We start from the raw sequence: 26,559 nt of genomic DNA on the forward strand, positions 1-26,559 counted from the left end.
TAGCTCAGAGCATGTTGAGTTATAATGACAGAGAGGGACTACAGCAAGTGCTTTCATCTCTCTCTCTCTCTCTCACGTACACACACACTCATCCCTTTTAAAACATCACCGCCTCTGCAGCCTGTATTTAACCCAGACACTTAGAGGAGGCCATTGCTGCTTCTCTCCACTCATAGCCTTGTACTGCCTAGCACAATACATCACAGACCTGCTCATAAACCACAGCACTGTTCTACTCGACCCATCCATATAACAGGATCAAGGCCAAGAGCAGAGGGCCGAGACACCATGCTCTTTCCAGGATATTTCCAGAAATGCTTTTCTGAATGAACAGAATGGATTTTGACTTCGAAATTAGGGATGCACCGAAATTTTGGCAACCGAAGATTTGGCCGAAACAGCTATTTTCGGTTTCAAAATCAGTGACTGAAACAGACGTTTAAATAGCGCTTCTCAGATGGCAGGTTTTGACTGTGTTCAGCATCTATCTCATGCACACAACGTGGATAAGCTACAACAGTGAAACATGTCAGCTGTGTGTGGACACTAGCTCTGGACTGACGATATTAATTTCTCGATTTTATTCTCGTTTTTTGTTGATGCGTGAACAAAACTTCACAAAAAAATTTGCTTTCACACTCAGTCCATCCAATATGTAAGTGACTTCTTGTCTTTTTTCGATTTTTAGCATCATAATGCGACAGGAAGCTTGCGCTGCAGACTGCTGTTTGTTGAGGCTGTGGATTACAGGTAATAATATTGTGAATAATGTTCAGTTTCTTGCACAGACAGATGCTTTCTCTTCATAAGACCTCATTGTATCATCAGGAGCCATGGGTATTAATTTTGTTTTGCCTGTATATGTACTCCCGAAGTGACGGTAGCCGGTGACTTGCACTATATGAATCACTGAAGAGAAGACCATTGGTTTCAGCTAAAAATCTTCTTTACTATTCTACTGCAGAAAAAAAAAAAAAAAACCTCCACCCAATTTTGGGTGAACTATCCCTTTAAGAATGCTTGGAATTAGGTGGCACATAGTACATCCACAACAAAAGCATGCAACAAATGCCACTCCATTGTAATGACAGTTGTTAGCATATCATTGAAGGAGAGCGACTGGAGCCATTTTTCAGCACTGATGGCTTTTATGGTGTTGTTGTCACAATACGGCAGCTGATGTTTTCCTGCCCTTTTTGTCCAAAAACACCTTTTTAATTAGAATAGTGTTTACTATAACAAATGTGTTGCAAATGTCATATGAAGAACATGTCATATGAACAAACAGTACCGATTTAAATTTTACAAACCTTAAGTACACAAAATTTGCTTAATTTTGAAACAGACGTCACTGAAAGTAATGATAACTTGTGGTTTGGTGTAGATGAGTCAAATGTTGATATATAAGCGCATCTGACTAATTCCATGAGGTCATTCAGTGAAGGATTTGTTAAACTGTAAAACATAGGCCTAAACTCATTCAAATCGTAAACTTGAGTTTTTTTTTTAAAGATCTGGCTCATAAGAGTCACTTGTTCATAAATTGGACTACACTGGTTGCTCTACATGTTTTGATTCACTAAAAAGAACTGGTTCATATTAAAAGTAATTTATTCATAAATTGGACTACATCACAAAGGGCTGAAAATTAGGAGATTGGTTTCATCTTGTTTTTAATTTGATCTTTTTAATTGTAAGATTATGCTGCCACAAAAAAAATAGACCTATACTGAAAAATGGGTATAGAAACAATTTTCACTCAGACATTGCTAGTAAATTTCCCAAACAATTATAAAGAAGCAATGGCAAGTAACACATTGAATTAATGTTATTTTCTTGGCAAACATGCTCCAAAAAATCTTTGTTTTATTTACAACTTCAGATAATCATTTTTTACAGTATATAAACATTCACACAAACTTGAAAAAAACAAAAAAGTTCCCACTTCTCCCCTCTAATTCTTCTTAAATTATGAGGGCATGTCATTGTGATGTGACCAGTGATGCTGAAAGACACACAAGCCTCAGAGAGAATATTGTTTAAGAACAATTTCAGCACAAAAGTGAGACTTTGAGCCGGAACACTGAGCTGTATCAAGGGTCTGGAGAGAAGAATCGCATTCATACACACAATGCTTGTAAGGAAGGACATTTAAAAAAGACATCTATATCAGGATGTTGAGGACACCTTATTGCATAAAATCACTACAGACAAATAATGAGGATATTCAAAAGCTCAAAGCACAAACTTAAACAGGTTATTCCAATGAGTCAATGGAAAGAAACATTGTTTACATCCTACAAGTGTAGTTGACATCCAATACTTTTGGAAAGTTGACATTATGAGACATAAGTTGTGCGTTGTGACATGCCACACACTACAGGATCATTTAAAATTAAGTGAAGGTTAAAATTTCTTTATTAAAATTGCACACAAAAAAAAAAAAAAAAAAAAAAATCAATGAAGAAAAAAAAATAATAAGAGACACCCCGCCTCCTCCCAAAGTCTGAGTTTATAAAACTACTTGCCATTTTTCCACTACATTAACATATTAGACTTATTAATGTTTTAGGCCTCAACACAACCAAATATCAGCCGAGTAATCAGCCTTGCCAATATATGTCTCTATCAGTAAGCACAGCACATTTTCTCAATAGGCACTCCACAGTCTTTATAATACCAGGAAGAAATGGGAATACTGTGTTGTGAAGATATGACGACAGGAAACAGACTGTGGATATTCCTACTTGACAGAGGGTGAACCATAGGGACAAGCCTGAGAAAACAGTTTAGAGCTCTGAGGGTCATAAAAATTCCTCAGGACTAAAGAAAGGTTGATTTTCTTACAAAGCAGGAGAAAACTTTTAATTCTCAAATGGCATCCATTTTCACAGGTCACAATCTATAGTCAAAGACACACTGCTGGGGGAAAGGTGAGGGCGGTCAATGAGATTTCTCTCTCTTCATGTGATACAGAATGCACAGACATGGCCGTGGAGTAGACCACTGCATCTGAGATGTTTCAAAGTTGACAGGTCAGCAGATGCGCTCTAATATATCTCTGCAGTCTCTCCACAGGCATTTTAATAGACATGGAGCGAGCATAATTATTCTGTATAATGATCTGTGGGAGAAAAGCATCGGATGAGGTGAACAACATCCCAAAATCATAAACACAATCATGGCACCAGATGTTCCACTGAAAAGGCAATGACAATGACTATGCTGAATGCTGGAGACATTTTCTGTGCATGTGCAGGAAGAACTCCTGACCAGTTTTTGAAGTCATTACAAGACAATTAAGCCAATTCTATTAAGCAATTCCCAAATTGCTCTCTCCAAAGATGCCAAAGTAATATATGCAAACCATAAGACGGTTTCCCAAGGGCGACAGAGTGATAGCACAACAGTACAGCTATTAAAATATGCATGAAACATTGGAATCAGTTAACTAAATTTACAGAATAATTAGCATACTATCATTTATTTTTATATTATAAGTTTAAAAGTAAAATAAAAAATACATATAAAATACTGGAGTAAAAATTAGGTCACTCTGATAGACTAAAATACACTTTCCTACAAGGGCTAGTTAAAGATCTCCTTTTTTATGAGCCACAGTATTTACGGTGAGGCAAAGTAACCTATTCTTATCTATACTGACTCCATTAATCTCCAATAACACTGCTTACACTTGCAATCTACCTGACTCAATAATTGTTTATTTAAACTCTTCTCCAAAAAAAGTATCCAAAAAGAAGAAAAATACACCAGCCTTTTCCAACACGAAGGAACACATTCACTGGTGTTCGCGTTAAGGTGATGAAAAAGAAATGAGGAAATGCAAATGTCGTCTTGCTCTGGGGAATTCAGTGACAGGTCTACTCTTTGAAATAGCACAGCAAAAGACTGCTAACGCATTCACAGCTTCTTTGATTTTCCCTTTCCTCGTCCAGTCAGAGAGCTTCCCCTCAGAGGAGAGACAGCTAGATCCATAAAGCTCTGAGTTACTGATGGAATGCCTGCAGGATACACTGTATCCTACAGTAAAACTAATTTCAGTGTGCCATTACCCAGAAACATGACCTACTTTGAGTTCGCAGTAAGCTACAACAATGTAGGTCTGTAGGTGGTGGCAACCTTACATTCTAGGCAGAGGACTCCAAGGACGACCTGAGTACAAATGAGATGCCTGACCCTTATAGGTAGGCAGCATGAATAAACATGAATTCCTGAAGACGAGACTTAATTATCTCAGATGGATTCGACAGCCTGGAATCTCAGGGGACCCTCTCTCAGTCAAGCTGACAGGGGAATGCCTGTGCTCCCCATAAGGCTAGCAGCATTGTCACATTGTCAGTGGGCTACATATGACAGGGTTGGGACACTAGAAGCTCCTTTATAATACTGAACAGTATATTGAATGTTCAATCTTAGATGAAAGCCACTGAAAACTTTTGAGAATGATCACTGGACTAAAACCTTCAAATTACGTACTAATAGGGCTGCAACAAACGATTATTTTGATAATCGATTAATCTAACGATTATTAGAACGATTAATCGACTAATCATCGATTATTTCGCCGACTAATCAGTAAGATTGGAACGATTATTCAGCTTTTTCAATTAGTTAAAACACTGAGTTATACATATTCTAACTATAATATATAAAAAAAGAAAATCACTTCAGCTTTTGAAATGTTTTTTTTTTTAATGATCTTTGAGTCAACTAAACAGGTCATTCTCTTTAAGTTTTCAGATTTCTGTCCAACTCAAATCACACACAAATGCTCTAAGCATTGGTTAAATATTCTGTTCTCTTTCAATAGAAAAAAATAAACAAAAAAATAATCAGCTGCATTACAGACAAACTTAAACTGCAAACAATTATTATAAGAATAAAATAAAATAAAAAAATTGACATGACAATTGAGCTGACAGAGACATTCTCATTCACCTTTTAATTTACAGTATAAAAAATTAACTGACATGATATTCTTCATAACATCTCCTTTTGTAAGTCTTCATGAATATGGAACAAAATACAGGCAAGTGATAAGACTGTAATACCTAATAATAAAAACAGCCCTGACTACTAAGCTCGATCAAGCTTTATTCTATGCAAAAATAAATCATCACATTACTGTAATTATATTATTATTGTTAATATTATTGCTATTATTAGTATTGCATTCTCTAATAAAGAGATTTACTGCTACTGTAGATATTTAGCTCCAGCTGGAGAACATTCACCTATACCTCTCACTGGCTCGTCTTGTGCCGGGGTGTTTCCTCTTTAAGTGCTTTAACATGCATGTTGTGCTCCCGTGAAAAGCAAGTTCCGCCTTGCATATATTGCACATGACAGCATTCTTGGTTTGAAGTTTTGTGAAACTTTCACACACATCGGATTCGTTTGCACTCCGTCATAATTCGCGCTGTGTTTTCTTCTACCGCAATAGCATTTGTAACGGCTGCATTACACTCTAGCGCTACAGCGCCGTAGCGGTCAAATCGCGATATTGCAGGCCCTTACATTAGGTCACGTGAGATCAAACGACTACTCGACAACAAAGATATTTGTCGACAATGTCGACTAATCGTTTCAGCCCTACGTACTAATGAATCCGAGTACATTATGGATGATCCCAATCCACACCTTTTCAAGAATAACACCGTAGGAGTATTAATAAATGAAGACAACAGTTCTTCTTTGTTTTTGATCACGTATGTGTCATCATTTTCCTGGAAAAGTGTTTATGAACTCACAGCTGTCGCATTATGGATGTACAATGCAATGGATAGTCTACAATGCACAGTGATGGATTTAAGAAAAACTATTACATGACTGAGAACAAGCCATTACTAAAACAAGCAATAAAATGCTGACATGAATGCCATTCCCCTTTAACACTACGTTATTGTGATGAAGTGATGTCAGCAACATTGGCTATTGGGCAGCGTGGCACAAAAAGCTTCAATAAATGTGCCACCACAGTGTGGATGCAGCTGAAACAATTAGGGTAATTCTACCTCTGCTAACGGGCTCAGGGCCAGCTAACTCCCTCTCCCCACCAACACACACACACACACACAACCGTATGATACAATCACACAATCTTTTAACCCTTCAACACTCTCAGGTGACTCGCAAGAGGCCCTATTTAGCTTGGGAAACATCATGTCAGCAATTATGTCAACAAGATGAAGAGACAAAAAACAACTAAATTCCTCAATAGCTGTTTCAGATTTGGCCAGCATGTATCTTGGCCTGTGGTTTCCTAGTAAGAGAAACAAAAATGCAAATAATGCCTATGCAAAGCAACAGCTAAATTCTGCTTATTCATCAAGGTGGGGAAAGATAAGCAATGCTTGCTGACGCACTTGATCTCAGGTGCCAGTGTCCGCTCTCAACACCCCGATCATTAGACACTCATAAACATACCAGCATCAAGGCCTGATTGTCATTTCACTGGAGCAGTTAAGGTGATTACTGCCAGATAAAAATCAAGAGTATACTGACATAAACATTAAATAACCAATCTAAGAGTATGACTCTGAAGCGTCACATTAGCGAAATTTCTGTTCATTTTCATGGGCAAAAATGGAAAAGACCAGGTGCAAATGCCCTCTGAAACGCATTTGAGACGGATTTAAATCCAATCACTCAAACCACTACAGGAGTGCCTGACACGTATTCCAGATGAAACTGGACAAGTGTAAATGCATCTGGTTGATGAAACCACATATGTAAATCACACAATATGTAAAGCTTACACGGTAAACACGGAGAATCTGCATGTCCAGTTTGAACCAATTGCGAAATCTGCCTCAGTAAATCTTTCACTCTTATGCAGAATTCCCTATTGCATGGATTCCTACTGAAATGACTGGTTTTTGCCAGTGAAAAATTGTCGATCAATGGTAAATATGACTGCACCTTAATGTTTCAACAATGCGAATATTGCCTAATGAGAGAGAGGATGGTAACGGGGCTGTGCGATTAATCGAAATCGTGTGCGATTTCGAAACCGCAGAAAGCACGATTTTTCCACCAGGCTCCTTAGTGTGCAATCTGAATACAGCACACCTAAATCTAGCATGTAAACAAGGAAGGATCATGACTTGGCCAAAATAAATCTACATCTGTTGTTTTGGATACAGGAGAGATGATGTATCATAGAGCCAGGTAATTTACAAGACATGTCAAACTATCATTGTGGCAAAACAAAGTAGGGGCCATTCACACAGAAGAACGCATTTTTGCAGTTAAAACCACGAGACGTAGGGTCTTGAGACATGTTTTTTAAAAGTTTAACATCTTTTACCTTGAGCGCCGTGTAAAATGCTGTGTCATGTGTGAGATACGGCAAAAGACGTGAGATGCGAGTGCAATGGTTAAAGAAGTCCATCTAGTGCGTTTACATAGAAAAACAACGGCGAACAAGGTGAACAAATGCCAGCGATAATACTGGCATTTGCGAACAGCACAACATACAAAAGTTCAAAAATACATAAAGAAATAGGCTAACTGATGCCGTCACGTATCATTTATGCAAAGATATGGTGCCTGCAAATATCGTCAATAAAGCCAGCTTCCAAAAAAATTATACAGACCAGTATGTAAGGAAATATTGCTTCAAAATCATGATTAAAATTAAAATCGCAATATTGATAGTACTTTTTTGTCCATATCGCACAGCCCTAGATGTTAACCACCATAGACAGTCCCCATCAATATTCAGATTCAGGGTTTTTTGATAACCAATTCTTAAAATGTATCCTTGGTTCCCACCAGTATTAAATGGATAATTACCCCTAAAATGATAATTATTACATCATCATCATCATCTAACCCTCATGTCAATCCAAAGCTGTATGACTTTCTTCCGCAAAATGCAAAGAAAGATATTTTGCAGAATGTGTCCATTGAGTTTCATGGTATAGACTAAATAAATAACTAAATGTAAAAAAATGAAAAGATTTTCGAAACATCTTTTTTTCCCACAGAAGAAAATGAAGTCATACAGGTTTGGAACAACATGAACTATCCACTTATTTGTTTACAATACCTTGATGAGGAAACACTTACAGCTGATAGGAGCTGTCATTGTCTTATAAACAGGCCTTTATTAAAAATACATAATTATATTTATTGAATTATAATTATTGAAGAACATTCACTTCCATAAAATCACCAAATCCATAAAAGTAACACCAAATAGTATAATAACTGAAGGTAAACAGGAAGAAAATGACTGGTTAGAAAAAAAAAAAAATCAGATTTCTATGTGCCAGGAAATGCACTTCCACTGTCTGCTTAGGAAGAGATAAAGTGCGATAGGCTACATGATAAATACTATGGAGGTGTTGAGAAATGTTGACAGATTAGTGAAATCTGTTTGTCAGTGTGTACGCTCCTGCACCACCCAGATTAGTTACACTTCCAGTCGGCTGCTAGTTATTGACTGTGTCAAAACCTAGTGAGATGTCCACTCTCAGACGATTTAGGGCAACTTGATCGCTTGGGAATGCGAATATGACGCAGAAAAATCTAAGTAACGTTAGACAGCTGACAATGTTTTGTGACAGAGCCACTGACAACAACATTACACCAATAAAACAAAGACATGACCAAACAGCCCCACCTTCATCCTCCAAGCCTTTTACAACAGCAACATCATATCTATGTGAAATGACAGGTTGAGGCTTGTTAGCTCGCAGAAAGAGTTAATATGTGGGCTTAACTAGCTGGCTAACGCTGCTAACGCTAGCTTAGCGCTGCCGCGTAACTGACTGACCGCCGTTAATCGCTGAAGCTCAAACCTCTTACCTCTTTTAACGGCCTCGTCAAACGAAAGGAAGCCTATCCGTGACTCTTTGGCGCCCATGGTGCCCTCATTTCATGGCAATGGCAGAAATGTGCAGAGTGTGACCGGTGCCTGTTGCCTTGTTTTGCGTTGTTTTGTTTTTTTTCCCCCTCTCTCTCTCGGTATGGTGTTCCTCAAGTCAAGCAGTAGAGTTTAACGTTATCAACGAGTGACGCGTCTAAGCGACGACGCCTCCATACTGGATCACGTGACATTTGTCCAATCAGAATGCAGGGGGCGTATGAGCGTCAGTTTCACGCAAGAAACGCAACACTGACGCTCATACGCATAGAAGCTTTTCGCCCGGAGCTGGCTGTCAAGTCGTCGACTTTAATATCCGTGGTTGATATTAGCTAGCTTGTGTGGAGCCAGTTTAACCAATTTGCACTTTGTTGCATTAGCGCAACAACACCATTTTCTTTACTTTGCCAGCACATTGTGTGTATAGTATTAGTATGGAAATAAAATGGTTAATAATGAAAGGATGACTTTGATAAACCAATAAATAGCTTTTTCCTTGGTGGTCAGTTTAATATCTTTGTATGGAGGCAGCACATTTTTGCCCTGGAGAGCCCTCAGCTATTTTTATTCGTCTTATCACCCACCAAAAACATGATTCAAATGTGTTATTGGGTAGTTTTGAAACATTTTGAGTCGTTTAAATTATTTGTATGCTTTAAAATAACTTAAATAAGCTTGTAACCTAGAAGCAGCATTGTTTTATTCTACTAAAATAAATCAGAAATGTTTTTGGTCGTGGGTAACGTTTTGACCAGTGCAATTTGATCATTTAGTAATGTGCTCTGCTTTTATTGTTTTTATTTCTAAATTTCTAATTTAGTTAGCCTTTAATTTTAGTCACTTTAGGAATTACACTTCAAACTATTTTATTTCAGTGAGTTGAAAGGCAAGGCAGTTTGCTACATTTATAATCCACTATTTTTTAGTTTTATCTCAGTTTTATTTCAGTTTACAAAAACGTTTTGACTCTTATTTTTAAGGAATGTAAAAATCTACACAAAATCAGATCTGACAAGTAATTATGCAAATCAGTGCACATATGCATTTTTTCGCTAACCTTTCATAGATCTTATAACAAGCTTCCAGACGCTTATCTTTTAGCGCCCCCTATGGCATTTAGTATGTTGCAACACGAATGCACAGCAGAGATGGACTCTTTTGCATTAATTTAAATGTTAATGATCATAATGACCTTTTGATTATTTTAGGGTGACAAAGGAATCTCTAATAGTGAACACAAATCAGTTTCTGACATTCTTAGCAGAAGTAATTAATTGCTCAGCCCAAACATCTAGAATAGAAAGAATAAAGATCATAATCAAGGCAGAAGAATTTGCAATAAAGTTGAAATCACAATTCTCATGAGCAAATCTGAAACCAATGCAATCATCAGAAAATCTACAATTAATATAGCAGGAAATGTGGGATAGAGGAAAAAAGGGAAGGCATTTATATATTGAAGAAAATGTGGGTATAGGAGGACGATTCACAACAATATTAAGAAAAAAAGAAGAATCGATTATAACAAGATTATGTAGGTCATACTGGACTTAATGGTAACCTATATAAAATAAAATAAACATCATAATGGGTTTTGCAGTCATTGTTATGTAGAAGAGACAGTCGAACATTATACTGGACAGAGTATGAAAATGAAAGACGAGTGTTGCTCCTAAAATGGCAGCAAAAAGTAATCCAAGACATGTCATTAAAAAATCTGTTGGCAAGAAAAGGTAGGAAAAATGAGGTTTTGCAATAGGCTATAAAGGCAACAAGATTATATTTGAGAATATAATTAATTTATTAAGTAAGTAAATATTTAATTTATATATTTTTCTGTTTTCTTCATTATTATTATTATTATTATTATTATTATTATTATTATTATTATTTAAGTTTTCCTTCCTCATTGTTCCACACTCCGGTTCAGTTTGTGGCGGTAATGCACCTAAAAGCTGGTTTGTCAACCGTCAATAAACAAGAAGAAGAAGACTTTACCAAACCCTCATTAGACATTCTCTCACTTTACCACAAGGTGCACTGTCATGTAAATAAGAAACGAGTGACCGTTAATATAGGCACGTGGCGACGGCAGAAGTAGAGAGCATCACTTGCGATATGTTCATATAATATATAATATAGACACGTGGCGGTGGCGGCAGCAGCAGAGAGCATCACTTAAGATATGGGTGTCTTGCTTTTTGTGCCCAATGTAATTGGTGAGTAACGTAATTATTACGTGACTTCGATTCATTAATTTCAGCAGCACAATTCATTTTACAGAATCAAAAATATTATATCACTTAATTTATGACACACACATTCAATCAGGAAACGTCTATTAATGACACAAACTGTTTCTTTTTTATAGGTTATATCCGGATTCTTCTTGTTCTCTGTTCCTGGATGCTGTATAGTTACCCAGAGAATTTTGTACCCTTGTATGTGTTATCAATTATATTGGATGGTAGGTATTTACATTAAAACTAGGGAAATTATAGCCTAAATGTATGCACTCTTAAATATAAAGGTTCATTATTGGCATCTGTGGGTTCATGAAGAACCTTTAGCATCCATGGAACCTTTCCAGAAATAGGTCTATGGCACCACAAAACTTACAACAGGGTCAGAAAATGTTTTCAAATTATTTAAAGTAAATTACATAATAATGATATGTAAAACAAAAGTACATTTGCATATAATTTTTGTTGTATTTCATGCTACATATTTTAAGCTTTACTTTATTTTACATATTATTTATAATTTATTCTACTGAAAATATGTACATGCAACATGTAAAATGCATCATAGTTCTTTGGGGGAAAACCAGGAACTTCTCATACCCTTTGACAAATGTATGTCACTGCAAGTTAAAACCTTGGCGAACAAAACTTGTTAAATTATTAGTTTAAGTATATTTAACAAATGTTAGTATTTACATGAATTGATCTAGTGTTTTATCTTTGTGGCAGGGGTGGACGGCTGGGTGGCACGTAAGCTGCAGCAGACCTCCAGGTTCGGTGCATGGCTGGATGTGGTCATTGACAATGTAGGACGTGGCATGCTCTGGAACATGCTTTATGATGTAAGTTCAGTCAGTACTTGTTTGTCACAAACATATTTGTATTAGAAATGTTCACTTTGTACTCTGTGCTTGTGAAGTGGGGCTGGCTGGTGTCTTCACTAGAGTGGTGTGTATTTGTGTGCAACCACAATGCCAGAGGTGCCCAGTGGAAGAACACGTTCACAGAGAGCCCAGTTTGGGTGCAGGCAGTGATGGCAAAAGGTATCATGAGTTATTTGTTCTTTTTAAACATTGAGAGTTTTGGAAGCACAGAATGAATAGTGTTATTCTTCACGCAGGCTTCAAGACACCTTTGGGAATCCTGACAATAGCAGGTCTCCATGTTTTGCCTGTGTGGCTGTATGGCTACCAGCATGAGGTGCTGTCTCATGCTCTCTATGCCCCATACTGGCTACAGACTCTGGGGATTCTGGTGCTGGCAGCAGGACGCTTGCTGTGCTTTGCAGTTGAAGTAAAGAGCACGTTTACCCAGCAATATCATAAATTATGGCAGCAATTAATGTTTTTACTGTCACAATAGAGGCATCTGTGTGTAAACAGTAATTGTTCATGTGTCATTTTGCAGATGTGGTGCATCGCAACCCATATGAAATTTTTATTGTTGGATGAAGAGGAAGAAAAGAACAACTAGGGATATATATATATATTTGTGTGTATACAAAAAATATTATTTATTAACTACTAATGTAATATACACTACCGTTCAAAATTTTAAATACTGCACTTCCGGTACAGTATAACAGTAATATTATGAAATATTATTACAATTTAAAATAACTGTTTTCTATTTGAATATATTTTAAAATGTCAAAAGCTAAATTTTCAGCATCATTACTCCAGTCTTCAGTGTCACATGATCCTTCAGAAATCATTCTATGCTGATTTGTTGCTCAAGATTTTTTGGTGGGGAATTTTTTTTGATGAATGGAGAATTCAAAAGTACAGCATTTATTTGAAATATAAATCTTTTGTAACAACAAAAAAGTCTCTACTGTCACCTTTGATCATTTTAATGTATCTTTGCCTAATACAAGTATTAATTATAAAATATTCTTACTACAAATTTTTTTTTTTTACCTCCTCCCCTTTGTAATTTATGAACACTGTATCTTAAATATGTTTGCCTGGGCTACTCTTGTTATCTGTTCTGTTGTGATTGTTTTGTTGAAATTTTCCATTTAAAAAAAAAAATCTCATACAAACGTCCATATTTTGGGACGGATACAGTCATTTGAGAGGGATTTCCTAAATGAAACACCTGGTCATTAATTTTACAAAGGTACACATGCTGAGTACAGTCTTTTATTCAATTTTTTGTTCAGCCATCACCCGAAAGAGTGTTTTTTGTAGGATCCCGTTGCATTCAAGTCATAGACTCAAACATATCACATTGACTTCAGAAACAGGTGAAGAATAATCATGTAAAGGACAAAAATAAAGCAATTTTAATACTTCAGAAGCAATATTGCTCATTGTAGTCTATAAGACAGCTCTATATTGTTTTTTGTGTTAGAAGTAGTTACAGATTTTCACAATGGTGGATACAAATGAGTTTAATAATGATTTGGTGGTTACAGATGTACAATGTACAGCAGACTCTACTGGGGGTGAGTTACATAAAGCCAATGACTGAAGAATATCCAAGCAGAGGCTCACTGTGGCACAGGTTACTGACATTTCCAGGGTAACAGTCAGTATCAATGTTAAACAACACAATTTTCCTCTTTTTTTAGCCAAACGCTCCTAGAGTGTCTCCAATGGATATAGACACGAACAGGTCTTTAAAAAAAATCATTAAAAAAAAATCACATCCACTCATAGGTCGTTACTTCAAGGATCGCCATCGTCCATCTGAAACAGCACTTTGGCTATATCACAATCTACACGTGTTAGCACGTCCGAGGACTTCATTAAGATAATTAGCATCAAAAAGGCCCCGCTTTATCGTCATCAACCCGTAAATACATTCTCCAACTCTGAGGGCAGATTTAGAAGAAAAGTGAAGGGTTGTAGTGACAGGATTGCTTTTATTGTCAGAGGATGCTATTTATTAATTTCCGTGATCACTTTCGAGTTTCAAAGTTCATTGTTCTCTTGTTTCATGGGACATTAACTGCTCAGTATAAGATTGTTTTTTTGTCACGCTCACTGGGACAATAACCACTTGTAGCTATGCATCTACTTCTATATACAATTACTTAAACATGCAAAGAAAGAGAACTTTTGACCCATAAGCACCTTTGTTTTTTGGGGGGACTGTGGCCTATTCTGACTTAAAAAAACAGTATGGATTTGATCAACAGTGATCAACCATCTTTCTAACCATGAAATGCCACTTGAGGTTGACGAATGAGCCCTTGAATCGACATTCAGAAGGAAGCAATCAGAGCTACTTATTAAATTCTTTCTGCATCCACCAAGCTTAGTTATTTCCCATGTGCATTATTTTCACATCTGATATTCAAATTGTCATCTGATATGAGAACTCCACTAATATAGTCAATGGAAATGCACTTATAACAAGTTTGCAAGATCACAGTTTATTTGTTACAATATTCCATCTCTCTAACCAAGGCAAATTCCCGTCCTTCCCTTGGTATTGAGATTGCCTGATTCTTCACAATCAAACCCCAACCTTAACAATAAAGGGATTTTTCAGGAGTGAAAATGAGTGAAATAACGTCCCTCGCATGTTCTAGCCTATCTCTTGCTCGGTTTACAGGGCAAAAAGTGTTTGAAATTCTGCAGGTGGTTTCGACCAAAGCAAGCTATTTGAAAAAGGCTGACAAATTAGGTCCCCACCAGCTGAGAGTCCTTTAAGACTAAGGCTGGGACTTCAGCTCGAGCTGGGGTCCTGGTGCTGCAGCCGTGATCGAGGGCTAAAAAGCTGCAAGACGTTAACAGCACATTCTACATGACTAGCCTGAAGCAAGGCTTTGTTTCAGCAAAAAAACAATGAGTTCACTATGAGGTGTGAGCAAAAAAAATTGCCAATTTAATCGCAATAGTCCTCATTCAACTTGAAATGTTCTCCTTGTCAACTTGGTTACGAGTCTGTGTGGCTTTTGGATATTTAACAGAGGAGCGGCAGTGAAATGAGTCAGACTGATTGGATTTGGAGTGTGGTACAGGTGCATTCAGCAAAATATTGCACTGCTACTACACAACTGTGTGTGGATTCACACCCCTGCGCACTATACCGCAGGTTTACAATGACAGGTGCTGCGCTCAGCCCTTTTTTTTTTTGGTGTGTCCAGTCAGCTGGCAGTGGGCCAGGGGTGTTAATCTATGCCACCCGGGGCCGAGCTCTGAAAGGAAAACAACAACGACCTGGGAAACCTGGTCCCGTAACTATCACCGCTCCAGCTTATATTGTGTGTGTGTGTGTGTGTGTATAAGGCTTTGCTATGACAGAAAGCCGGCTTTGTGAACTCGTCCTCCCACTCCGTTTAGTTAATATTATGGCAATTTACTGTGGTCACACACGTATTATAATTATCAACAGAAGTTATTTTGGCTCATCTGTTTGCAACGTTACACCTACAAGTTGTAGCATACCTTGCATATAAATTATTGGCAGTTTAAAATAAGCTATGTCAGTACTAAGGGAATACAAAACCAGAAGAGAACTTAAAACAAGGTATCTAGAGCATTCGTAAACCCACTGGTCCATAAATTCCACACATGACACAAATTAATAATAAAAAAGCAAAAATAAACATAATGGTCCATAATGTAACATGGCTGGTTTCATTTTCCAGAGAGCACACAGGTAATCCACAAATGCAAAGCTTTGCATTACATGAAGTCAAGCTCTAATCCTCGTGTTAATGGTGACACGGACATCTACGGATGTTCCTTCACTCGGAGCTTTTATTTCGTCGAATCTCCTTCTATGGGTGCATTTTCTGAGAGCACAATATAGATGATGTGGTAATAAAGTATTTCTGTAGTGTGGAGCAACTCTCCTTCAAATACAAAATAAAAAACAACAGAGGGTGTGTTTTCAGTCTTTGTTGGACTTCTGTTTTTTTAATTCAACTCCACTTGAAGTCAGAGAAATAGTCTGGTTCTTCAAAGTTGCGAGAAGAGTGAACCGATTCAATGAATGGTTGCTTATCCATCAAGAGTGTTAGCATGGTCGGAAAGATGTCATGGTTTTTCTCCAATTTTAAGGAAAATGGGCATGGGGAGTGGCTGGTACAAGTGAATTGACAGTCCAAGAGCTTGAGAAGCTCAAGATGATGATCACACTCCCTGTCTTGACTACTTGTGAATAAATGGGTGTGAAGGAGTGAAATGTGGGTGAATGTGCACATCTATATGTTTCAGGTGGGCAGTGCGATAGGCTTCCCAGCCGTTAGCCCAAACAGGAGCGTCCGGCACCGTGGCTCTGGGAAAGCAGGAAAGACTGCACCACCTGCTCTGTGACCTGGGGGCTCGTGTTGACGTCCTCCAGCGCGTTGGCTACTGCAAACTGCCTGTCCCTTAAACGATTCCAGTTGGACAGAATATTGTGGTACTCAAAGACCTTCTCGTAGTTTCCAACTGAGTTGTACAGTTTTATCAGGCCTCTGTAGTCATATTCCAGTCCACTGTAACCCTCCCCGAACAACTTCTTGCCTGCAGGAAACAGACAAATAGTTTATGTTATTAAGTTAAGAACAAGATTCTACATTTGAAGAAGAAGAAATTAATACTTTTATTTAGTAAGAAAATTGATCAAAAGTGACAAAACAGTTTTTTTTATATTGTTACAAAGGATTATTTCAAATAAATGTGGCGTGCTGGCAAAATGAGTCGGAACTTACTACTTCCGAGCTAGTACTTTTGGTTGAATTTAAGGTTTTCCCAAAAATTAGTTCATTAAGCCCTTGTCTAGCGATCCCAATGCTCCAAATAGCAATTAAACATCTAAAAGTATCTTTCTTTGTACGTTTTCTGAGAGGAGTGCCTTTCCTTTGTCTTTGCTCACTTCTTGATGACTGGCACTTCCCCTCAAGCACATGTTTGGTATCGTTTTAAAGTGCAGCATTCCAACTTTGTGAATATTCATAGCGAATTCTCGATGACATGAGTCTGAACTCAAGCTGATGTAAACAAAACAATCAATCAATATCCAAGACGTGCGCACAAAGACGCCTCAGACAGCGCACGATCCCGATATACACACATACACAGAATTACAGTTTTTCAAAATTTCTGTCTAGGCCTAGCCACGCAAACATTATCTGTTATGTCGTAAGTGAACATTTGGTTAACTGTTGTGGAAAAACATCTGAGTAACATTATATTAGATCTGTGCGGTACAGTAGGTCTTAATATAGGCTGTCTGTTTCATGTTAATCAAACAAATGTGGTATCATGTAAAAAAAAAAAAAAAAAGTTTAATATATATTTTTCTTATAGATATATGGTTTTGACTTGGCATGTGCCAATTTCGGTCTTATTACCAGATGGATTTTAAGGTATGGTTGCTAGGTGATTTTGTTTTGGAACCTTCAGAAAACTTTAACTTGATTTTTCTCAAAATTGACTTTGCGGACTATATATAACAATAACTCACTTTTAAAAAATGTTCTCATTGCATTTCACTTTGCCAGCAAGGGTCAAAGTTCTTGGAACTTAAAAAAAGTCTAAATAAATATAAAAACAAACAAAACAAAAATCAATCATTTTAAATGTTCCAAGTGACTTAATTAAATTACATTATGTACATAATGAAAAATGGTTTTGGTTTTAACGACATTGTTAAAATGTAAACATTAAATAAATAAAAAAATATATAAAATGAATTAAAAACAAAAATCTTTTATGTAAAATTAAGTTGTTAATCTTTAAAGCTGCAGTTCGTAGTTTTTCCTCTTTGTCGCCATCTCTGTTCGAAATCTGCAATTACAGTTATTCGTGGAATTATCAACTTTACGTGGGTTGTGCCTCGGCACGGCACAGCGCGGATGAATCCAATGTTTTGAGGAGAATGTGCGGGTGTCAGTCGCCGCGCCGGTGTGGATACTGTCATTCGGAATCACAGATTCTACTTTTTGGAAGTATGACCAACATAAGAATTTTCACCGGAAAATGTCATCTGAACAAGTAAGAGTAACAAATAACATCTGAACATCCACTTTTGTTCTGACCAACTAAGGAAAAAAAAGCATTGCAGTAAATTGCGCTGATTAAATCTAATGATTGCTCATCATATCACGTCAAACCATGCAAATTATACTTTGTTCTCAAATTGTTAATGTTAACAACATCAGCATTGCGTTTAGTCAACATTTAATGTCCTTCCGATATTTATCCTTGTTTTCGCATGGGCCCGGATGCAGTCTCTTTTTTTCTGGAGCCACTTCGAGGTCTGAAGTCTTTTGCATTTTACAACGGGGGAATCTCCAGTTGTCACTGGTGATTGTCGTTTGAACCTTTCTGGATCCGCCATCAAATTGATAAGTTTAATTATATCAAGTGCTGTGAGAAAAGGCTATAAATCTCCACCTCCAACATCCTCACATGCAATATAGCCTACTAACCGAGACTCCTTCTTTATGTGCACAGATGTGACGTAATGACGCAAAGACATGCTCGAATTTCCCGCAGAAATCCACCAGTACCACTGGAATTAAAAACATTATTACAAGCTTACCGTTTTGAATCGAGCTACGGCAAGCAGATAGTTTTGAACACTGGCTGGTTATGTACTATGATAATTTTTAACCCCAAAAAATTACGGACTGCAGCTTTAAAAAAACAACAACTAATTAAGCAAAAATAGTGGAAATGAGCATAATTAAATAAACAATTTCATCCAACAAATATGTCCAATATCAACCGACATAAATAACAATAATTTAGAAAAAGAACAATAACTGAACAGAAATGTCATGCATGTCCACCCAAAATGCAACTACAAAAGTAACCCTCACCAATAGCGATGGAGCGCAAGTAGAGGCGCTCGGCATCATCGTACTGATTCATGTCATAATTATAGAGCGAGGCCAAGTGTCCCACTGACAGAGCCACCTCATAGTCCTCCTGTCCCAACAGCTGCTCCTTGATCTGAATGGCCTTGATGTGCATCTCCTCTGCCTCCTGCATTACAAATCACACCATGGAAAGGTCAGTCAGCCCAACAGCAACCTCAAAAGCACTCAAAAGTTGAGATTGTCTTACACAATAGAAAAAAAACACATGGCTTTCACAACAATCCACTTGTGATTTCCATATATTATTAATGGTAACATTCTCACAGGTTTAAATAAGGAGGAACAAATAAAAACCTTGAATTTGCGCATGGATTGGTAGAGGCGGCCCAGGTTGCCGTAGTGTTTCGCCGTCTGAACGTTAAACTCTCCGAAGGCTTTTTTGGCCAACTGGAGGGAGGAGAGGTGCAGATCATGGGCCTCCTGCAGGAGGCGTTCCTCTGTTTCTTTGTTATGACAATCGATGGCAATCTCCTCCAGGATTAGTGCTTGAGATGTAACATCAGAATTACAATTACTGAAGTAACATGATTTTTCAATTAAGAAAAAAAAAAAAAAACCTAAACAAACTGAAGAGTGAAAAGATAATGCTACTTTGAACCAATGCTACCATCTTAATGTTGTCATTCCAATAATGCAGCTCTGAATGAGGGGAGTTATGAAAGCTTTTCAAAGTGCTAGTCTCACCTTTCACCCTCTTGGACGAGGCCAGAAGCAGATGGTCTTCAGGGAGAATGTGAGTTATGATGTCTATGGCACGTTCTGCGTGGAATCTAAAAGCAAAATTCAAAGTATGAAACTGGTACGTTATTCGATAAACACTTCCAAGAAAAAAAAATACAGAGAAAAAAAAAAAAACAATTCTAAAAGAACAACTTAATTGTGTTAAAGGTTAGGGCAACTACTGGACATCTGTGTCATGGACTTCTTAACACTCGAGGGACACATGAAATGGTATAAAAGTTCATACGAGATTAGTTGCAAACAAAAATACAAAGTTTCATCTTGGAAACTGGCAGCTTGCTTTTCAAGAAGGGACTCAAGACACCAATTAAATTATTCGTATTTTCATGGTGATCGTAAAAGGAGGAATGTTTGTCTGAACGATTATGTATTGTTCAGTGTTGCCAAATGAATTGTGTTTTTAGAGCGAGGGAATCCCACGTCACCCAAGACTACAGCTTTTTGTAAGAAAAGTTCATTTAAGGAAGGATTTATTCAGAATTATTCAAATGGATAACAATTAAGTTATTTTTAAACAATTCATTAAGAGAACCTGCTCATAAGAGTCGTCCGTTTATGAATCATCAACAATCTATGTGTCCTATATAATTCTATTTAGAAGCATCTGTAAGCACTGAGTGAGTAGCTGTACAGGAATCATTGATATAGTTCATTTACCCACCCAGATGTCATCATAATTCTCAAAATTAACTAACTAATGCACTCAGGATAGGATTGAGACACTCACAGTGCGTTATCGAATTTTCCAGAGCTGTACTGATGGACGTAAGACGAATACGCCAGGTCCTCATGTGCAGTTGCAACATGAATATTCTTTCCTCCAAACACGGATTGCCGAATATCGAGTGCAATCTGAAGGTAGAACACACCCATTGTTTTTCAGCGAATGAGAACATTTATTTATACTTGCAAAGAACCCAAATTTGAAGTAATTCTTAGCTCACCTGGTAAATGACCACTGATTGGCAGATATTATCCACGTTTAAGAGATAAAATCCATAATCTAGTAGTGTATCTGAGTATTTTGGGTGCTTGTGCCCAAAATGTTCCCTGGAAACAAAATGTGGGAATACATAAAGCATTTCATCGCTGTAAAATCAAACAATGTCACCATCACCAGCGCTTTAAATATGCATGGAAGCTCTTACCGTGCCAAAAAAACTGCATGTTTTATCAGTTGTTCAGCTTTCCTGAACTCCCGCTTAACAACACAAGCCTGCAGGGATCAATTTCATGATGATGTAATGTGACAATGGATCAGAAGTTTACATCTATTTAAAAAACTCCAACATCCAGCAATCACTGACCTTAGAGGCTTGTCTGAGAACATCAACTACTACTTTCACAGGTAAGCCGACAGTGATCTCCCTCATAGCCTCTATACACCACCTATAAGCCTAAAACACATAAGGAACACAACTGTAGGACAGCCGTTCTCCAAACATTCATCTGGGATTGCTGCATTGGGACTCACCTCATCATAGTGGCTTTTGGCAAATAGCAGGGCACACAATTCTCCATACAGGGCAGCCTTATTAGCCTGATGGCCGTGTTTGGCTAGTTTGTCCATGTAAGACTGGGCCAATTTGAAAGTCTCTTCTCCCAGGTGGTATTTGCAGTTGCCATTACGCACATGAAGTAACCTGGCACACAAAGTCCCAATAACACATTAGTAAGATATTAATAACACTGGGTGCGTCCCAATTTACGTAATTATTCACTATTATATGCTGTTTTGTAGTATAAATAGTGTGAGTAGTGTGTATCACATTTTAATTTCCCAGATGATGCACTTCATTAAATGTGTGTAATATTGGACACTTCATGCACTCAACTGTCATAGCTTAAATTACGTAATAGAGGGGGGATCAGACAAAATAACCTTATAAAATTCATACACAACACGGTTGAGTACATAGTGCACAATGTATAGTGCGTCATTTGGGACACAAGTACTGTTAAAATGACTAACTGACCATTTACTGCTAGAAGAGACTCAAGCTAACTATTTACTCACCTCACACAGCACTCCACTGCACGATACCAGTGAAGAACCTCATCATGTAATGTGCACAGCTGGAGACAAGACAGAAAGACTTTCTCTGCATCTCCATACCAACCGGCATCTGATAAAAAGCCACCTGAGATGGAAGAAAAGTATTATTACAATTACAACAGCTTGTTATTATAAGCTGAAAGAGCAGAAGAGTGAGCACCATACCTAAAACAAAGCCAAACTGTATAGCTTTCTCTTTCACGTGCGCATCTGACTCTGCGATGTATGAACATCGGCGGCTGAAGGAGTTGGCCAGGACTGAAGCGACCTTCACACCGTGGTCCATCAGAGCCTGGAAGCAGTGGTGTAAGAGGTGCCTGTGGAAGAAAACATGTTATGTCTTTCATCTAATCAGTATCCATGTTAAAAGTGACTTAGACATTTTTTTTTTTCCTGAGGTGAGGGTAAAGGGGGTATAGGGATGATTCTTTAACGTTATGCAATGACAAACATTATAGTAGCATATTACTACTACAGTTGGACCAATTCAGTTTTTAAGCTGATATCTAGAGAGCAGATTGGCTTATATAAAGCCAATGCATTTAACTCTTTACATATTAACATGACATATATACTGTATATATATATATATATATATATATATATATATATATATATAAAAAAAAAATATATATATATATATATATACATACACACACAGTACTACCATTCAAAAGTTGGGGGTCAGTAAGATTTTGTTTTTAAAGACATTAATAATTTAATTTAGCCAAGATGCATTCAATTTATCAAAATTGACAGTAAAGTCTTTTTAAATGTAATTTCCACAAAAATATTAGGTAGCAAAACTGTTTTCAAAATTGATAATAATAAGAAATATTTCTTGAGCACCAAATCAGCATTAGAATGATTTCTGAAGAATAATGTGCCACTGAAGACTGGACATATACATCATGTGAGATTTGATTCATCAGACCAAAATACACACACACACACACACACACACACACACACACACACACACACACACACACACACACATGTCTGGTGCACTATCTTTGTGAGGACTCTCCATAGACGTAATGGTTTTTATACTGTACAAACTGTACATTCTATCCCCTTACACTGCCCCTATCCCTAAACCTACCCATCACAGGAGACATTCTGCATTTTTACATTTTCAAAAAAACTAATTCTGTATGATTTATAAGCTTTTGTACCCATGGGGACCTCAGTTTAGGTCCCCACGGTGACACGAGTCCCCATGAGTCTGTGTGCATTCAGGTTTAAGTCCCCACCGGTGTAGAAAAACATGTCCACACATACACACACACACACACACACACACACACACACACACACACACACACACACACACACACACACACACACACACACACACACACACACACACACACACACACACACACACACACACACACACACACACACACACACACACACACACCATCTCATTCAGTCTGGCCATATACACATCATTAAGGTATGGCTTTGAGCTATTTTACCTTGACAGATTCACTCGGCTGTCATTTACCTTTTGTCAGAGGCCCTGAGGACTTTAGCGAAGACCTCCAGCTCACAAAACTCCCCTCCCAGCTGGCAGAGCCGGCCTTGCTGGTAAAGCTGGAACACATGAAGAAATGTGAGATTGTTGACCCTACTGTACATGTGACACAAAGAAGACAACACAAGCTTTCCCTTGGGGGTGCCAAGGCCCAGAAAACCAAGAAAAGTAGCAATTATAAAGACAGAATGTGCAATCAGGAAGAGTTTGTGCAAGACCAATACGTGACGTGTGCCAATAATATTTTGTTTGTGTTTGGCACATTTGGGTTTTCGACACCAAATTGACTGATCTTACAAAGAAATGAAAAATATTTGAATGATTAAATGGTCAAATTATCTACATAGAAGAGTCATTTAACCTTTACTGTTAAATTTGAAGCTAAAAACTATGATCATCCTAAGTCAGTGGTTCTCAAACTTTTTGACTCCAATTTTCCACAATAATTGTATTGTAATATATATATATATATATAGGGCTGTCAAACGATTAATCGCGATTAATCGCATCCAAAATAAAAGTTTGATTTTACATAATATATGTGTGTGTACGGTATATAATTATTTTCTATATATAAATACACACACATGCATGTATATATTTAAGAAATATTTGCATGTATATACTGTGTATATATATTTATATTATATATAATTTATATTATATATAAATATTTTATATATAAATAACACATTTTTCTTAAATATATATGCATGTGTGTGTATTTATATATAGAAAATAATTATACTCCATACACACACATATATTATGTAAACACAAACTTTTATTTTGGATGCGATTTGACAGCCCTAATATATATATATATATATATATATATATATATATATATATATATATATATATATATATATATATATAAAACCTTTTTTAAACCAATTTTGTCTTATTTCCATGCTTGTTTTGTCTTATTTTAAATCTTAAGTAATCTTTACATCCCCTTGGAAGTTTGCGGAGTCCCCCTGTTTGAGAACCACTATCTAAGCAGATCTCTACTTTAAGCAAAATAAAAACCTAAAGTCTCCAAACTACCTAGAGAAAGAACAATTACGTCAATAAACCTTCTCTGGTCTAATCTAATGGGTTCCAGTTCAACTTGATTCTTCATTTAACTATATCTTCAAACCAAATAATAAATACAGTCCCCTCTCAAACTCAGTTTGGCAATACAGAAATGCAGAATATTTATTGTCTAATGATTGAGGAATGATGAAAGATTTAATGTAATTTGTCATAACAAACTCTGATAGCCTTTGAACACAAAACAGTGGGATTGGTTTAATCACATATTTGCCAACTTAAATGTCCAAAAAGGCAAATCAAATAAAAAAAAACAAGAGGGCAAGTCAAGCAGGTCACATGAAGTGGCCTTAAAATGCATGAGCAATGCAAATATTTGATACATTGAGCATATTTCATTTTACATAACTATTAATATGAATAATTTGGTCCCATTAGTTAATGTGGTTTTAGAAAATCAACAACAACAACTCTCAAATCAAGAAGTAATTTAAAAATAATTGGCAAGTAAATCATTAACTAAGATTAATACATGCTTTAGAAGTATTTTTCATTGTTAGTTCATGTTAATATTGGAACCTTATTATAGTCACTTTTGTCTTTTCTGTTTATTAATTGTTTTCACAGTAGTTGGTGACAAACCATTCAACCCATATTTGCAGATGTCAATTATGTCATCCAAAACTTGTGAATTTGTTAGAAACACGGTTATGGTTTAAATACTCACATGCCATTTTAGCTAGTACCCATAAATAAGGTTAAGAGGGTAAAAAGTGAAATGTCATAGTGTTTTATGTTTAACTAACGTTAGTCTTGACCCAGAGAGCTATATATCATTCAGCAGCAGATAAGCTACAGGCTAAGATAACTGGAATATAGTGTGCACTTCAATGTGTCTCAACCTAAACTGCCACACAGAAATGAGTGTACTCTTAAACCAGAAAACCTTAACGGTTAAATCGTCTCGTAGCTCGAGTCTCTCATAACTAGCGCTGCACTGAGAGCTTGGGTCAGTTTTTGTTAGCCAAGCTGCTAGTGAAAAGTGTCAGATGCTTTGACGTTTGTTCCGCAATGCACTCATTCACTGTCCTTCTTACCTTGTAGTACACATCAAACTGTATATTTTCAGGCAGAGAGCGGATGTCCCGTCGCGATCGGCCATAGTTGTCTACCACGGCTGAGATAGCGGTGTTGTACAGGGTCTCAGGGATCCATTCCAGTTCCACCGCGGCCATATTGTTTTCTTTCACTAAATCCAACCACAGCCCCCCCTCTTCCACTCCTACTTTTACCTCCTTCGCTACCTGATCGAGGTAAAACTCTTAACTCTGATGCTCCTCATACACCCCCGCACCTGGAAGCGCTTTTTGAGTTTGAAACGGACTGTAGTGATAGGGAACACAACCCTAAGGTTATGCTCTCATGTTTAAAGCTCATCCCCGATCGAGATGCCCCGCCCACTCTACGACACTTTAGGCAATGACGTAGTACTAGAGCTCCGCTCGAACACTAACGCGCATTTGACTGTAGTTCAAAATAACGTCCGCTGGGAGGACGACGGGAATCTCTCAAGAGTAATACAATTTTTGTGTCATATCTATTTGATATTTTAATGTTAATGTGTCAGGAAACAAAATTAATATTTAGCAGGTATACATACAATATATAACGTTTATTTTCTGGGAAAATGGAACGAAAAGATTGAACTCATCCTGCAGTAAACAGATTTTTTGTCAAAAGTTCACAAAATTATAAAAAGGAATAAATAATTTTAAAATAAAAGCAATCAAAACACTTACTAAAATCTGAGGGGGTACTTCAAGTAAATATTTCTGGTCAGAGAGGTTCGGGTTCGGCTGATAAATTGTAACTTGTTTAACACGTTTTTTTTCGCGGTTGTGGTACATACGTCATACTGCAAGTTAGAAAACATATACGACTCGATAGACAATGACAAAGTATTTATTATTTTGCATTAATCTAAATATATTTAAGAATAGAATAGAATAGAATGAGATGCCTTGTGAATGTTCCTTCCCTTGTGAGACAGTCTACTTGTATCATCCATGTTATGAAATGCCAAAGCTGCCGAAATAATAAATAAATATACAAAGAAATGTAAAAAACAAAAATAAACTTGTTTATACTTTTATTTCCTTATTTATTTATAATTGTATTTAATTTAAATGTAATTGTAAATTAAAATGTAAAATAAAT

The 26,559-nt window shown here is 36.9% G+C and overlaps 3 protein-coding genes across 6 annotated transcripts in view; 1 reads left to right on the top strand and 2 right to left on the bottom strand.

Annotated features, from left to right (window-relative positions):
• usp32 (ubiquitin specific peptidase 32) overlaps positions 1-9,017 on the bottom strand; it is a 49,960-nt gene extending 40,943 nt beyond the window's left edge. For 2 of the 4 annotated variants that reach the window (XR_013822863.1, XM_079887031.1), the window contains exon 1: positions 8,836-9,017. Coding sequence is in view for 2 of the 4 variants with exons in the window: in XM_079887031.1 (XP_079743157.1) it covers positions 8,836-8,893 (58 nt within the window). In the remaining 2 variants the exon portion in view is untranslated. The remainder of the gene's footprint in view (positions 1-8,835) is intronic. The other 2 variants (XR_013822864.1, XM_079887032.1) reach the window with 1 other exon arrangement.
• Positions 9,018-10,868: 1,851 nt separating this feature from the next.
• LOC307166655 (uncharacterized protein) lies at positions 10,869-13,461 on the top strand. Its single transcript, XM_079885147.1, has 6 exons — positions 10,869-11,112; positions 11,265-11,360; positions 11,866-11,978; positions 12,056-12,179; positions 12,257-12,429; positions 12,544-13,461. Exons 1-6 carry the CDS (start codon positions 11,079-11,081, stop codon positions 12,607-12,609), a joined length of 606 nt encoding a protein of 201 aa, XP_079741273.1. The 5' UTR covers positions 10,869-11,078; the 3' UTR covers positions 12,610-13,461.
• Positions 13,462-14,813: 1,352 nt separating this feature from the next.
• appbp2 (amyloid beta precursor protein (cytoplasmic tail) binding protein 2) lies at positions 14,814-25,808 on the bottom strand. The gene is made up of 13 exons (XM_079885146.1): positions 25,440-25,808; positions 23,275-23,363; positions 21,927-22,078; positions 21,723-21,846; positions 21,180-21,348; positions 21,013-21,102; positions 20,854-20,921; positions 20,650-20,755; positions 20,433-20,557; positions 19,649-19,734; positions 19,259-19,449; positions 18,905-19,070; positions 14,814-16,601 (listed from the first exon to the last, which is right to left on the bottom strand). The coding sequence occupies exons 1-13, from the start codon at positions 25,575-25,577 to the stop codon at positions 16,339-16,341; spliced, it is 1,767 nt and encodes a 588-aa protein (XP_079741272.1). The 5' UTR covers positions 25,578-25,808; the 3' UTR covers positions 14,814-16,338.
• Between the last annotated feature and the right edge of the window lie 751 nt (positions 25,809-26,559).

Source organism: Squalius cephalus (assembly GCF_949319135.1).
Source record: "Squalius cephalus genome assembly, chromosome: 11".
NCBI lineage: Eukaryota > Metazoa > Chordata > Actinopteri > Cypriniformes > Leuciscidae > Squalius > Squalius cephalus.